This window comes from Carassius carassius, chromosome 34 (assembly GCF_963082965.1).
Source record: "Carassius carassius chromosome 34, fCarCar2.1, whole genome shotgun sequence".
Lineage (NCBI taxonomy): Eukaryota > Metazoa > Chordata > Actinopteri > Cypriniformes > Cyprinidae > Carassius > Carassius carassius.
This window is the reverse complement of record NC_081788.1, coordinates 26,171,935-26,188,516: the sequence shown is the minus strand read 5'-3', so window position 1 is coordinate 26,188,516 and position 16,582 is coordinate 26,171,935. Positions and strand designations below refer to the sequence as shown.

The following is a 16,582-nucleotide window of genomic DNA, read 5'->3' as shown; positions in this document are numbered from 1 at the left end:
AATATGTTTTAGTTTTGAGTTATTTTCAGTGATCAAATATATACTGTATATATATATATATATATATATATATATATATATATATATCCAGTTTGAGACGTTTCTAGTTTGTTTTAGCAATAGAAATAGTCTGTTATGCTGTTTGATGCTGCCAGCTGGTACTTGTTATCACACAACTTTATTTTTATTTATCATAATCATTAACACACTCGTTTATATGTAGTTTTACCTTTTCTGAGTTATGTTGGGAAGTGGTGGCCTAGTGGTTAGCGAGTTTAACTCCTAATCCAAAGGTTGTGGGTTTGAGTCTTGGGCTTGCTGATGTGCCCGCTGAAACCATGACTGATGTGCCCTTGAGCAAATTAAATATAAGGTGTATATATTAAAGATGTCTTTTTTCTTTCAGTCTATGTGATTTTTTCTTCCTGTTTAATCATCCACTTAGCTAAAACTGTATGTCCAGTCACTTAATTAGCAATAGCTGGCAAACACTATTAAGATATTTCCAGGAGGGCATTTATCATAACAAAACAATGTCAGGCTATTTATAAGATTATTTATATCAATGAATGTAGTCAAGGTCTTATTGACCATGAAACAACTTTTAAACTTTAAATATCATATGTAGTGATTTGTAAACTTCACAAGCTGGTAGTTTAAGAAAGAAATCTGTGAAAAGTGAAGTTTTTGATAAATATGCTGAGCGATTCCTTTATCAAATGTTTGTCTGGGAAGCAGAAGTCTTGGCTCAAAGCTTCTAATTAACTGCTGCATCTAATTAATCAAGAAAATTGCAGCTCTAGGCTATAACCAATGATTCATAAATGCGTTTTCAGCAAGGGGTACGTAAGAGTCGACTCAAGTTTTATGTGAACTGTGTTTGGGTCATTTGAGGGAGACCAGTGGCGACATCATGATGGATTGATTTGTTGTTGACAGACTAAAGATCAACTCCCGGAGGACACTTTTATTGCTCAGAGGTTGTGCTTTCATAGCTCTGGAAACATATTCGTTTTCTTTGTGTTTCAATGAAGGATCCAGTTTGTTTCTTCTTTTCTACAGCTTGTAATTTGGCAAATTTAACAAACTTGGCATTCTGTACTATGAATATTGTTAGCTATTATTACAAATAGCTTGTGATGTTCCGTATTTGTATGTCACTTTGGATAGAAGCATCTGCTGAATGAATAAATTGAATGTTTCAGAGCTATAAATTGAATGTGGAGTGCAGCTCAGATCATTTGGTATTGGAAGAATTGAATGGGAAATTAGTTAATATTGATATCTCTGACTTTGCAATTGCAGATTTTGTTGTTTTGGCCAGTTCAAGCGAGATTTGAAAGATCTTCTGAGATTCGAGAGGAGGTACATGAGTTTTTTTTTCTAAATAGAAACATCTAAGAAGCAGAACGCCTAATCAGAATTCCATTTAATTTCATTGCTACCTAGAAAAAACTGGGATGATAAACATGACATTGTTTTATGAGTGTGTTTTTCTTTCCTGTTCTGATTTATTTCCTATTAAAACAGAAATTAAGACCGAACATATCAAGGACTTTCAATTCTGATTTCCTTTGTTAATTTTCACTCACAAGGCCCACAGTTGGACATGCATGGACAAACATAAGCATTCACCCATAAATACAAATACACATATACACATACAAATACACATAAAAGTTTGGATTTGGATCGTGTCGAGAGGTACTGAACATTTCTGTTATGGAGTCATGATAAACTAGTGCAGAATATTACACTATTAATTCTGAGAATCTGTTGTGTTAGGACAGAATCTGACTGTTTGGTATTTTACATTATGCCCTATTATAACAGATGTTTAGATTATATATTATGCTAGATTCATAATTATTATCCTGTTAGAGATGTCTTAATTATTTATGTCAACCACCATTTATTTGATCATATTTCAACAACAGATTGAAGCACTGATGTGTTAAATCAACCAAAAGTGAAACTGAAGACATTTTATAAACACTGTTCTTTTGAACCTTTTATAGGTTTTTTTCTTTTTTTCTTTTTTTTTATTGTTTCTGAAGGATAACTGAAAACTGGATTAATGGTGCTGAAAATTCAGCTTTGTCATCACAGGAATAAATACGTTATTTTTTAAATAAAGCTAATTAAAATAGAAAACAGTTAATTTAAATTATAATAACATTTCACAAAAAAGTGACATGTACCTTAAATATTTCCAAATGAATCAAAATCAAATCAAATCAAAACGTGAAATCTGTGTCAATAGTACCATGGTACTTTCTGACACACCTGATTTATTTAATCAGTTCAGCAGTAGAGTGCTCTATGACCTGAATTGGGTGTGTCAGATGTTTTAGACACCTGAATCGTGCAGGATTTTGAAATGCTGGATTAAAGTCTCACTGGCAGGGGCCGCCACACATAATCAGCGTTAAATTAATTATTTTCTTCCCCCTTCCTGATCTCTGTATCTCTCCTCCTGTGCTTAACTTAATTTAACTAAAACCTCTCTTATCCTCATGGATAATCTGTCAAACAGTTTGTTCATTCATCTACCTGTTAAGGACGTCCCTTACTGCTCACCCACATGCCGAGACCTCGCTTACCTTCTGTGCATTAGATGTCGAGACATGATCACTGCTCAAGTTTGTCAGTCACTGGGTGAACGGTATTTTAGGCCAAACGACAAATCATGATGAAACCAATGGCAACCATCTGCATTTGCTCCAGACAAAAGATGTAATGGCACACATAATTCACTACCACATTTTGTTGTCAAAGCTTAAGTGCTCTATGAAAGTATGAAGCATGCTAACACTCATTTGAAGCAAAGCGTTTTATGATGCAGTTTTTGTCATCATTTATTGGTGATTGTGTGTTTTTTAAATGTAAGCTGGTAAAATGTACATTTCAGGCTTTAAAAAAATAAAAATCTTTTCAAGGCAAAATATGTAAGCATATTTAAAACAAGATAAATCCTAGAGAAATTTAATTGTGTAAGATAATAAAATGTATTTTCAGCAAATATTTGTACTACTGTTTAAAAGTTTGGCACCAGTACTTTTTTAGCAGATCAGTATATTAGAATGATTTCTGAAGGATCATGTGACACTGAAGACTGGAGTAATGATGCTGAAAATTCAGCTTCACGTCACATGAATAAGTTATATTTTAAAATATATTAAAATAGAAAACAGTTATTTTAAATTGCAATAATATTTCACATTATGATTTTTTTACTGTGTTTTTTAATCAAATACATGAGGTCTTAGTGAGCATTAGAGACTATCAAATATTTTTTATCGACCACAAATTTTTAAAAGGTACATCTTTTTAATTTCTAAAAAAACTATAAATCTTATTCTATTGTATTACAATTTTTGAAAATAAAATTTTCTTGAAAAAAATTGAATATACTTCAAGTTTTATAAGATACAAATTGCGTTTTACAATCTTCTCATATGAATACATTTTTTCAAGGATTTTGTAAATATTTCTTCTGGAAACCAAGACAAAAAACTTAAATTAATAAATATTTTAATTTATTTCTTTTTTGTAGTGAAACAGTTTTCCTGGGATGTTAGCAAGACAGACTAAACAGACTAAAGACCCGTTCACAGCAAGGACGATAGCTATAAAGATAACGATAAAGATATAGTTCTAAAAATCGTTCTCAATATTAAAGAATAGCAAAGTCCACACTATAACGATAAAGGCACAGAAAAACTATATCGTTGGAATCACTTTCAGAACTTTTTTTGTTTCTGATGAACCATAAAAACATTGACAGCCAATCAGAATCAATCTTGCTGTAATGAGCTCAAGAATTTAATGCGTCAGATGCACATGCTCTTAGAATAAACAGACAATATCGTTTCCTGGTGTGGACGCTAATATCGTTATCTTTATAGTTAACTCTATAGTTATCGTACTCGGTTTTGAGCAGGCCTGTAAATCTCTCTCTTTTCTTTTTTCTTTCAGATCCCTCAGATCAGCTACGCCTCCACAGCACCAGAGCTGAGCGACAATAACCGCTACGACTTCTTCTCTCGAGTGGTACCACCAGACTCATATCAGGCCCAAGCTATGGTGGACATTGTGAAGGCGCTGGGCTGGAACTATGTGTCCACATTAGCGTCAGAGGGGAATTATGGTGAAAGTGGAGTAGATGCCTTCGTTCAGATCTCTCGAGAGGCAGGTATAGTATCTGTACAGTCATCAGGCTTTGCATTCTGTTCGCTGATAGTCTACGGATTTAAAAGACACTGAAGCATATAGAATGATCCAGATTGGGCTTTCCATTTATATGCTTTCAAAAAGTTACAAAGAGGAGCATGACAGAGACAGCTGCATGCATTTGTACCCATCTGCTGCCAGAAATTCATTAATATAAATAGAAAGTGAGTCACATTTTAGGAGAGAGAAATTTCAGCATCGGTGTCCATCTCTCTCTCTCTGTGACAAAGGAGGTCTGTGCATCGCTCAGTCCTTGAAGATCCCACGAGAGCCCAAACCAGGAGAGTTTGACAAGATCATTAAGAGACTAATGGAGACCCCCAACGCTCGAGGAGTCATTATCTTCGCCCATGAGGACGACATCAAGTAAGTGAATGATATGCTTAATGTAGATTTGATCAGCAAGGCCTTTTAAGCCTTATAACATTCTGGGTTAATTACAAGTTCAACTCTGTCAGCTGCATCTGCTGCACGCGATTACATTTGAACACCTTGTGCAAATTTATGGAGGCAGAAATGAGTGTTAACTTCAACTACTTACCTGTTGTTTGACACACACAAAAAAGGTATTTTAAAAGTAATTTTTTTTAATTAACAATTTAAGCATTTTGAAATAGTGAAAATCTGCTGATTTAATTTTTGCACTTTTTACATCGGTTTTGATAGAAAACTGAGGAATTCCATGGAATGCCACTTAAATCATCATCAAATGAGCCAAAACATTTTACAAACGAACATGCATCATTCTCAGAAAGAAGATTTTGTGTACTTACTGAATAATTCATGTGAATTCAAGTGCTTTATGTTTCTGCTTTTAAACTTTCAGCTAACAGTTTGTCTGCTAGAATTAAATAGTAATTGCATGAATGCATATGCATTTATTATTATTACTATTATAAGTATTATTATTATTTTTTATACAACTGAGGAATTTTAAACTTAAAGCGATGTTAACAACCCATTGGACTTCATTAAGGTACCTTTTCACTGTTTGACAGGATGTTGGGGAAAAGGTGTTAACAAATAAAAAAAACTGATGATATCAGCTGACAAAATGTTGTTTCAGAGGCAGATTTTAATGAAAGGTTAAGAAGACAATTTTTTTTGACCCCTTAAATAACGTGCACTAATGATTTGCATACACTAAGAAGTGTTAAGTAAAGTAGTATTAAGGCAGAGAGGGTACATTTTGATTTCATGTTCACTTGTATTTAACCCAGAATATTTGCTATGAGTGTTTACAAGCAACGTTGCAATGATTTTGTATATATATGTATATATCGTTTGTTTGTTTTTGTTTTTTTCTAATCACGATTAATCTTATTATTGTCTGCGATAATTGTATCGTATCGTCTGCAGCATGATTGCGTGAATATTACTGAGCGCAAAAGCGATAGATCTGTAAAGCAATATATTGTGAGAGGGACCTGTGTTACTGCGTCCCATGCAAATCAAAATAATAAATCACTTAGTTAGCAAAACGATTCACTCCACTGTGCTGAGCAAGCGCTTCTCTGATGTCTTCACGTGCTATCGGAAACTTCCTATTTCCAACCTATAAAGTCATGATTATGAGCTTGTTGCATTCTTTTCTGTTCAAAATAACAGTGGACAGTGGATTGTGAATGGTGATGCTTAGCCTAAATAATTTGATCAGGAGCATCCCCTCCTGTGACCCATGATTTGTCTGTATGTGTATTCAGAGCCAGTGAGCAACATACTTTCATAATATTAAAAAACAGTGTTAACGCGCGATACAATAATTGAATAATAATAATAAAATAATTAATCAATTAATGCGTTAACATCAGAACCCGATTATCCATAAGGGCACTTGGGCCAGTGCCCAGGGGCACCAACCATTCACAACAACTAGGGGGGCACCACATGACAAGCTTTAAAAATAATTTTCGTAAATTTTTTTATTATTAACTTGAAATTCTTGAAAGACCATACATAACTCGTTTATGAACACTAACTTAACAACAACAATAATAATAAATTATAAATAAATAAAGATTACATGACCACTATCAGCCCCCTCCCCCCTTCCGTCCCCAATTCTGTGCAGATGTTATGATGTTTCACAGGCTTTTCAATTACCTGCAGTGAAATAACAAGGGAAAACAGAATATTCCTCTATTTAAATGATAATTTTGCATATGAAAAGTGTGACAAATCATATCTATCATTTCAACTTTGAGTGATCTATCATTTCAACACTTTGAGTAACTCAGGGGTGTCACCCTTCACCCTGGAAGTGCTAAAGCTGCATGGGACATGTTAATTTAGAAGGTGATATACTGTCAAATCCAAAATAAGACTTTATTCATTGATCTTTTCATACATGATAAGAACAGTATTCGGGACATTGTATTTTTCCTTGCATATTGCCATTTAGTTGTTTCCATTTTTAACTTTGCAAATTCAGAAGTAACAAAAAAACTCTACTTGTTAAAAGACAATACTTTGCTATCGCCTTCAACACTCAAGAGTGACGGTTTGCCCCTCTGGGTTGGGTGTCACAGTCTCTAATCTATATGCCTTATTGATGATACTTTTTGACTGGCTTATGCTGTGGAGAATGTCTGTACAGATGAAATTTTCCCTTCATTAAAACACTCCTGTGAACACGAGCTGTCTCTCACACTGCGTTATATTGTCAACCATATCTTCAGTGCTGAAAGCAAATGCATAACCGAATGGCTTAATTAATTCAGAATGACTTGGTTAAGTGCCACTCTAACAATTTGATATTGGAATTTCATGAAGGTCTTTTCATTTACACACGTATACATTTATATGTCAGATTAATATTTGTGTAGGCTATATATGCATGCAGTTGTACTTTGTATAATACAATAAAGGAGGACTCCCACAGCTTGGTTCTTCACAACGTTTCTTTTAGATTTATGGACAAATTACATTTAAGTTGATCATTGACAGATATTAAAAATGCACCCATCTCATTGGCAAAAATATTAAGAATGCTCCAATTATGTAAGTGTTATGTAAAAATGCAGAAAAAAATCTAAATAAATTAGAAAATATTACAAATGTATTAAAAGTAATTAATTAAAATAGATTGATTTATTAATAATTTATTAATAATTTTATTTCATTATAATTCAAATAACAAATAATATCAAGTTAGATGTATGTTTATATATATATATATATTTCAATTGTGTCATGTAAACTCCTATTTAACCAAGGTATACGTAGACTTGTTTAAGAAGTCTATATTGGCAAAACCCTGCTGAAAGAAATTACGATATGATTTGATGTACATAACAGAGGTGCGATGGGTTATAAACATTGTTTCATGTTTACATTTCTCACTTTTGAAAAAAAAAAAAAAAATTCCGGTATCAGTATTCAAGTGAAATCCATTTATTTTCTATTCATTTTAACGCTGTAAACATTCTACATTTGTAACAGTTTCAGTTTTATACAGATGTTTGTTACAGCCAAAAAACCATGAATCTAACATCTGAAGTGCTTTTTAGACATTAAACAAAATGTTAGTGGTTTGTTTGACACTAGCTTGATTGCTTTTTTCCCCTCTCTTTGTTATAAATTAAAGTGCTACATGATTGTAATGACATGAATGGCAATAATTGAACTGATCAAATTACTGTCTAAAATACTAAAATACAGCATAATAGCAAGAGAATACTGCATGTCCTCTATAATATTAGTTAGATTTGTTTGTGCTGTTTCTTGTCCAGGCAGGTCCTGAAGGCTGCAAGGAAGTCCAATTTGACGGGTCATTTTAAGTTTGTGGGATCGGACAGCTGGGGTGCCAAGAGCTCTCCGATCCTGGACCAGGAGGAAGTGGCTGAGGGTGCCGTCACCATTCTGCCCAAAAGAGCTTCTATTGAAGGTTTGAAATATACATATACATCCTTTAGAATCATCATGAAATAAATGCATTTCACTGATGGTGATTGTGATTGATTCATTTGTGCGCTTATAATTTTATATAAGAAAATTTGGATTCCACCAATAATGGTTCTTTATTGATGGTTCCATGAAGAATTTTTTACATCCATAAAACCTTTCCATTTCACTGTTCCATTGCACTGTTCTTCACATTAAGAGAATTAAGAACTGTCCACTGAAATGTTCTTTGGGGACCCAAAAATTATTTTACAATACAATCAACAATCGACAGATGAAATTAAGTCTTGTCCTTTTTTTTTTACAATTGATTCAACTAGGAGAATAAAATTGGTAATTTTTCTTCTTTTTAATCAGGGTTTGACCAGTACTTCACCACTCGATCCCTGGAGAACAACCGCAGGAACATCTGGTTTGCTGAATTCTGGGAGGATGACTTCAAGTGCAAACTGACACGTACGGGTATCAAGATAGACCCAGAAAAGAAAAAATGCACTGGTGAGAGCTCCAGTTAGCTGTTTACAAGTTAATCGATGTTTGAAACAACGACAGCTGACCTTAAAAGCTTTTTAATGTCTTCTGTCTGTCTTCTCGGTCAGCTTCTCTAAATCTTTTAATTCGTCATTTTGTTGTCTCACTGTGTTAATTTTACCATTTCTCTCTCTCTCTTCCAGGAGGAGAACGGATCAGTCGCGATTCTCATTACGAGCAAGAGGGCAAGGTTCAGTTTGTAATTGATGCGGTTTACGCTATGGCTCATGCTTTGCACAACATGCACCAGGATTTGTGCCCGGGAGCCACGGGCATTTGTGATAAGATGGACCCAGTGGAGGGACGTTTGCTGCTTAGCTACATCCACTCTGTCAACTTCAATGGTAAGCCAACATCACGCTAGATCAGAATCACTGAATATGAAACCTGACTGGCATCAGAAATGGTCTGGGTCTATCTGGTTGCCAAAAGATGTTCAAAGGTCCAAACTAAAACCCATAGAGAACTTTAATTTTGGCTCACGAACTCATTAGGATTGAACACTTTTTCATGCATATTGAAATGAGTCTGCCCATGTACTGTACATGTTGTTCCAAACCCGTATGATTTTAGTTATCGAGAAAGTTAAGATGAACTGGTTTGTTGTTTGCCTTATTTTTTAAGTCACTTTGGATAAAAGTGTCTGCTAAAAGAATAAATGTTAATGTAAATGTGAAAATTTTAAAGAATTTGTGCTCTTTTCTATATAATTCAAGAGTACAGCAGGTTTAGGCATAAGAAGTTTAAATTGCTATTTGCTGAAAATCACTGAAAATTTGTGTTTGCACACATTTTTATCCAAATTCAGTTGAAAACATCGACAGTGACATAAAGGGTCTCACTTGGGAGCCTCAATCTCTTCTGAGCATTACAAGAAATGGCCAATTACAATGGAGTGGAATTTGCATGCCAAGCCAATCCCTGTACATACAGGTATATAAGATCGTGGCGTGCATCCACTCATTCAGGTTTGTGCTGAGGAGCCGAGAAGCATCACGACATTCAGTGCAGTTGTGGCATGACTTATGTCTACGTTCCCTCCTTCAAGGAATGAGAGTTACTTACGTAACCGAGTTGTTCTCTATCAGTCACTTACGTTCGATGTTATGTTGACACTGATGTAGGGGTCCCTGTCGAAAGCGACACAACCAGAACTCTATTCTAAAAATTGAAGGTGAGGTGCTGACAAGCAAGTGTGTCAGGACAGATGCACCTCAGTCCCTAACAACTCCCCATAAGCCAGATCATTTATCAAATATACGGCCTTACCAGGGAAGCTGGAAAAAGGGGTGTTCCAACATTCTCACAATAAAAATATTGTCTACAATTTACAAGAACATGTTATTCCAAGAAAAGAAAAAAAATTTTTTTTCTAAATTATTTTTTCCACCTCTATTAAACACTAATATTATAGCTACTTTTCACAGTCTAATCAAATTCTGAATATCAAGTCCGCCCTACAATATTATTTGCAGAATAATTAATTAAAATTTAAAATGTGTGACAATAGTGTTGTTAAATGTGTTTCATGTGGTGTTTATTTACAGCATGTGCTTAGTACTTCACAATACCACTTTGGCCTCATAGATCTGTGTAGTTTAAAAACAGAAAAAAATCTCCAGAAAAGTTGTGACAACTAAATCTAAGTTTGCACTGGTGTTGTGAAACTGTCCATGAAGGAATTGCCATTAAATCACTTCCTCAAGAGTGACTGTCATCTTGCAAACATTTGGTGAAAGCTCGCCTGGAGGGAACTGGCTGTACAAGCTACATGCATTATCGTGAAGGAGAAAAACGCATGGAAAATAAGTCCTTTTTTCACCCCAGAATTTCAAATGAAGATGTCTTCCTCCTACACAGCAAAGAACAAATAAGGAAAAAACAAATCCTCATCCATCCAGGGCTTACAGAAGCAGGTTATGCGTCGTTCAATGATGTGTTTTTGCTGAGTTGGAGGAAGGGATCTAATGGCTGAACTAAATACACATATTCAGGTTGACAAAGACAGGTTCAAAGCACTTCCAATCGTGTGCCAACAGCCCAATGTTTGTATTTAATACATTCTGAGTTTCCCATTCAAATCTGGTCATAGACTAAAAACAGATATCACTGCGTGTTATGACATGCAGCAGGGTAAAGTATGCATAAACGGAGCATCTATATGGCAGATGGGTGTAGAGCGAAGTGAAGAAGTTCAGAGTCTCAGTGGAGAAGGAGTGACAGGAAGATGAAGCTAGAACCTGACATCTATTTATGATAAATCTTGCTGTGATCGCACTCATCTGAAGAGCTGATTTTCTCAGCTATAATTTACTATCAGATCTGTAATGTATTTCTTCAAAGACCAGAAATCAGAATTGTTTTGTGGCTTTCAGTTATCTTAAAAGTTGACAAAAGTAACTTAGCAGATTTATGCGTCTAGATAAAGAATATCACCTTGCACAATAAAATGCTCCAAAAAAGGTCAAAACATCCTCTCCCAACTTCCTGTTTTAATAGAAATGCATGCAAAAAGATGCAAAAGACAAAATCAAAGCAAAAGAGTCTAATTAAACTATTTGAATTATGTTTCTTCTGTGATTATCAGGTAGCGCTGGTACTGCCGTTCTGTTTAATGAGAACGGAGATGCTCCTGGACGCTATGACATCTTTCAGTACCAGATGACCAACACGACCAATCCAGGATACAAAGTCATCGGCCAGTGGACCAATAACCTGCGACTCAATGTAAATTGACTTGAATTATACATTAGCACACACTTTAATCATATTCACTACTCATTGTCACACCTGAAGGATCCAAGAACATGTACAAGTTATACATAAAAGTGAAGACTCATAAAACTTTTCCTGCTTTTTAAAAAGTTTTTTATGTAATTTTGTTAATTAAAGTTTTATTATATTGATGTATTATAATTTTTGTAACCATTATAACATAACATTTCAGATTCTGCGCTATTTCAAGAATCCTGAAAAAAAGTATTACTTTTTTCAAATGAATATTAAACAGTAGAACTGTATTCAAAAGTGATAATAAGAAATGTTTCAGCACATTAGAAGGATTTCATGAAGGTTGCTGAAAAATCAGCTTTGCCATCCCAAGAATAAATTATATATAAAAAAAAACATTTAAATAGAAAAAAGTAATTTTAAATTGCAATAATGTTTCACAATATTGCTGTTGTAAATGTAATTTTTAATCAAATAAATGCTGCCTTGGAGACAAGGGCGTAACTTTGGGTCTACCATTGGGGGGTTAAACTCGCGGCATATTTATTTATTTATTAATTTATTGTATTATTTTCTTGTGTAAAAGGTAACATGCTAATTTGCATAATTTAATTATGCAATCCCCCCCAAAACGGGTGACTGTATTGGAGCAAACAGCAGTTACAATTCAGTGACATTGGTTCTACACAGTCCCTGGCACCCTCTGGCTTTACCTCATAGGACACTGGCAAACGAACATCTAGCCAGCCAACTCCAGTCAACAAAACAAATCATCAGCTAACTCAGTGTTTCTCAAACTTTTCTGCCATTCCCCACTTCAGAGGTAGGAAAGGGTTTCGAGCCCCACCTGTCCCCAATCACCCCAACAAAATGTTAATAAACTAGGCTTTAAGTTTAACTGTTAAAATGTATTTTATTAACATCACATTTTAAAAACTTAACATCAAATAACAGCATTAAAAAATTTCAAATAAAGAAAATGAAAGTGCAATTATATTATCACTTTGCATGAAATAAGACTCAAAATTAGATTAAAAAATAATAATAATTGTGTTTGCATTTAGCTTCTGATAACATCAATACAAGTGTGGACTAACATTAACCTAGTTGTGCTTTGATTCATTTTGACACTTTGCAAAATCCATGCAAAAAGAACAACAAACAAACAAACAAACAAACAAAAATAAAAATAATCTCAAATTGAACCAGAGGTGGTAAATTCCTAATAATGTACGTATTTTTTTTAGGTATTTTAATAAGATAGATACCTAAAATACGTTGCGCATACAGCTCAAGTAATGCGATCGTTATAAAGGTGTTTGAACAACAAAACACATCCACTTGCACATATTTGACAATCGGAATATCAGATATATCCTGCTATAGCTAACACATTTGTGAAATTTTGAATAAAAAAGGAAATAAAAGCAGATCATCAGTCATTCAGCACTATTGTGGCTACGGTGTGACAAGCAATGAATGGCGCGTCTCCATGGGAACCATAAAGCGATACTACGATCAATAACGGTAGCCTTGAAATACTTTTAAACTTACGTGTGAAGAGGTTAAGTAACGTCAAGGCTTACATTTAAATGTGTCTTTGTTTTGAGTGTATGGTCAATAAATAACGGAATTTAAAAGATGGGCACAAAACCTGTTTGTCATGTTTCTATTCCCCACACTTTGAGAAACGCTGAGCTAACTTAACAGCTAACTTAAGGGTACCTCTGTTTGGTCAGGATTTTTCGTTTTTCTTTTTTTTTTCTTTTTTCTTTTTTTTTGGCTGGTGTCGACAAACAATAAAAAATCGTTGTCTGGCTGCCTTTCAGTGTCCTTTTCATCTTTCCGTCAGCTTTCTCCAACCATTCATCCCATCGATGCGCAAAATAGTAAACAAACTTGGTACAGAAAGCGGGTTGGGTAATACCAGAGACTTTGGTAATACCAAATCGGTGCGGTGGGCGGGGGGTACATTACAGATTATTTAAAATATGATACTATCTTTCTTGCTGGCAAATGAAATTAATAAAGAAAATGAACAAAAGTATTCATTCTGAATATTTCATATCTATTTTAATCTGAATGATGTGATGATATTGGGGGGGTTATATTAGCTGGATCTGATTTTTGGGGGGGTCATGACCCCCGTAACCCCCGTGCAAATTACGCGCATGCTTGGAGAGCAGAAGAGACTTAAAAACTGAACTTAAAGCCTAAACTTTTTGCTTACTGTATGTTCCAAAACATTTGACTGATTTGGTTCTTAATTGTTTTTCTTCTGTTATCTAGATTATTTGTTTGTAAATATTCTCTGTATTTGATCAGGTGGAAGAGATGCAGTGGACTGGTGGATCCCGTCAGATGCCGGACTCGGTTTGCAGTTTTCCGTGCGGCTCGGGCGAGAGGAAGAAGATGGTGAAGGGTGTCCCGTGCTGCTGGCACTGTGAGCTCTGTGATGGCTATCAGTTCCAATCTGATGAGTTCAACTGTGAGATGTGCCCGTTCGACATGCGGCCGACCCCCAACCGCACGGCCTGCCGCCCAACTCCCATCATCAAGCTGGAGTGGTATTCACCCTGGGCCATGATCCCTCTGTTCCTGGCCATTCTTGGCATCCTGGCCACACTGTCCATCATCATCACCTTCATCCGCTTCAACGATACCCCTATCGTGAGGGCTGCGGGCCGTGAGCTCAGTTACGTGCTCCTGACGGGAATCTTCCTCATCTACCTCATCACCTTCCTGATGATCGCTGAGCCGGGGATGGTGGTGTGCGCTTTTCGCAGACTGCTGCTGGGGCTTGGAATGTGCATTACATACTCTGCCATGCTTACAAAGACCAACCGGATCTATCGCATCTTCGAGCAGGGCAAGAAGTCTGTCACACCACCAAAATTCATCAGCCCCACATCGCAACTTATGATAACATTCATACTGATCTCAGTACAGGTGAGCGTGTTAAATGAAAGTGATAATTATTTTATTGCTTCCTGCAGGGTGCAACCCATATCCTATATGTTCCAAATCTTATGGAGCTGGTTACTGAGTTGGGCTGGTTGGAAAGTAGAATATATATTTTTTTAATATCGCTAGAATATTTGCACTGTCATTCACAACTTTGGGGTCAATTGATAAAAGTCTTGTGTGCTTACTAAGGCTTCATTTATTTGATCAAAAATACAGTAAAAACTGAAATCTTATGACATATTACTGCAATTGAACTGTTTTCTATTTGAATGTATTTTCATTTATTCCTGTGATCAAAGCTGAATTTTCAGCATCATTACTCCAGTCTTCAGTGTCACATGATCATTCAGAAATCATTCTTATATGCTGATTTGCCACTCAAGAAACATTTCTTGAAGACCTTGAAGTTTAAAACTAAAATATTTCTACTTAATTTATTTGTCACAACTGTTAAAAGTAATACATTAAAATTATTACAAATTAATAAAAAAAACACTACTGACCCCAGTCCTTTGAATTTTAGTTTACATATTTATTTCTAGGAAATTGATCAATTAATTAGTTATATAAATAGTCTCTGCATATTAGGTTTGCATAAGAAAAATAAGAAAAAATGACACACATCACCTTTAACATTTAGCTTCATGCATTTATTAAAAACAGCTGTCGCAGCTTCAATGAGAAATCCAAAGCCAAACCATTGAATTATTGAATAAAACATGAATTAATTTAATTTAATTAATTAAATTCTGCGGCACATCGCATTGAATTCTGTAGACAGACACCTTAGCAAGTCCCGATCAAACGTGTCTGTCTCCCTCCAGCCAAACACAGGTTCATGAGCTCCACAGAGCCACTGGTTATAGAAACTAAAGCCCCTGTGCTGTTGTTCTATTCTCAACACGACCCTATGGATGAATTTTGAGGTTTTGTCATTAGCAGTTTCCCAGCCAATCAGGTTCTCCTGTATAAAGGTAAATCAGTAGCAAAACTCGAGAGGTTGAAGATCTGAATGTGAGAACTTGTCATATTAATATTTGTATTTGTAAGTTAAAATTTACACTCACAGCTCTGATGTGAAAAGCTGAATCTTTCAATTTGCACACACAGACAATGATCAAAACACCCATGTTTTGAATTGGAAGTTGTAGATTAATAGTCACAAATGTGTAGAATGACATTCACACAAAGAAAATGACATACACACATGTTTACTACATATTTACTTTTGCACCTTACTTCAGTTTCGCTGCACAACGTCAAGTCGGCACTTACAACCTCTCAGATCTGGAAGTACAAGTTCAAATCCTAGCGCTCTGACTTTTGCTACTCTTTTTGCGGTATTCTGTTGCAAAACTCACTTGTGCACTTGTATATGCAGATGTGAGAGAGCAGAGCTGGGGGCGGGGCTTTGGTGCGAATGAAGACATTTTATTGGTCGATGCCCGACCAATGAACAACGCCAACTGTTTTCACTGAATATCCTTAGCTTTGACAGGATTTTAAGACACTGCATTCATTTTGCCATTCAGGTATTATCTAGTAGACAAATAATGCAACATATTTTATATGTATATCCCACTGCATATCACTGTACCAGAGTTGCAATATAATGCTGTTTTTATTATTTTTATGTTTTGTAAAAATAATTTAACATCTTCATTGGGTTAAATTCCTAATTTGCTTGTCAGTAATGAACCTTTTTAAATGCAACATTATTATTATTATTAAAAAAAAAAAAAAATCGAGTGTTTAATAATGTCTAAATGTACATTAAACAGCAAAACCTAAAAAATAAGCACTTATGACCAGAAATAGCCTACTGTTTTGAGCAGCTAGTAGAGCTAAATACATGTATTTATTAACCATCAACAAGGCCATCTAGTGTTTAAGCAATGGAATTGCATATGAATATTATCTTTCTGTCCACCAAATGCCTCTAATTTAAAGCGTGCCTCTTTGCACTGGAATTTAAAACTAAATACTACAGTTATTGTAGTATAAATAATAACCATATTAGAAAATCTTATATTTCAAATGGTCATTCATGGATCATAATTATTGCGCATATTATTTAGTACCATGATCTCTTCAAATTAACTAAACAGGATTGAGTTAACATGTAGTACAGTTATTTTATTGGTTAAAAGTTACACTTAATTGTTTAGTTACATTTAACTGCCAAGGAGGAGTATGAGAACATAATGCTGTTCCATTT

At 35.0% G+C, this 16,582-nt stretch overlaps 1 protein-coding gene across 2 annotated transcripts in view; it reads left to right on the top strand.

Annotated features, from left to right (window-relative positions):
* The window catches only part of LOC132114882 (metabotropic glutamate receptor 6-like), a 51,683-nt gene that overhangs the window by 15,344 nt on the left and 19,757 nt on the right, over positions 1 to 16,582 (top strand). For both annotated transcript variants that reach the window (XM_059523258.1, XM_059523259.1), the window contains exons 2-8: positions 3,979 to 4,195; positions 4,464 to 4,599; positions 7,965 to 8,119; positions 8,494 to 8,634; positions 8,811 to 9,011; positions 11,255 to 11,394; positions 13,723 to 14,346. In XM_059523258.1, the coding sequence (XP_059379241.1) occupies positions 3,979 to 4,195; positions 4,464 to 4,599; positions 7,965 to 8,119; positions 8,494 to 8,634; positions 8,811 to 9,011; positions 11,255 to 11,394; positions 13,723 to 14,346 (1,614 nt within the window). The remainder of the gene's footprint in view (positions 1 to 3,978; positions 4,196 to 4,463; positions 4,600 to 7,964; positions 8,120 to 8,493; positions 8,635 to 8,810; positions 9,012 to 11,254; positions 11,395 to 13,722; positions 14,347 to 16,582) is intronic.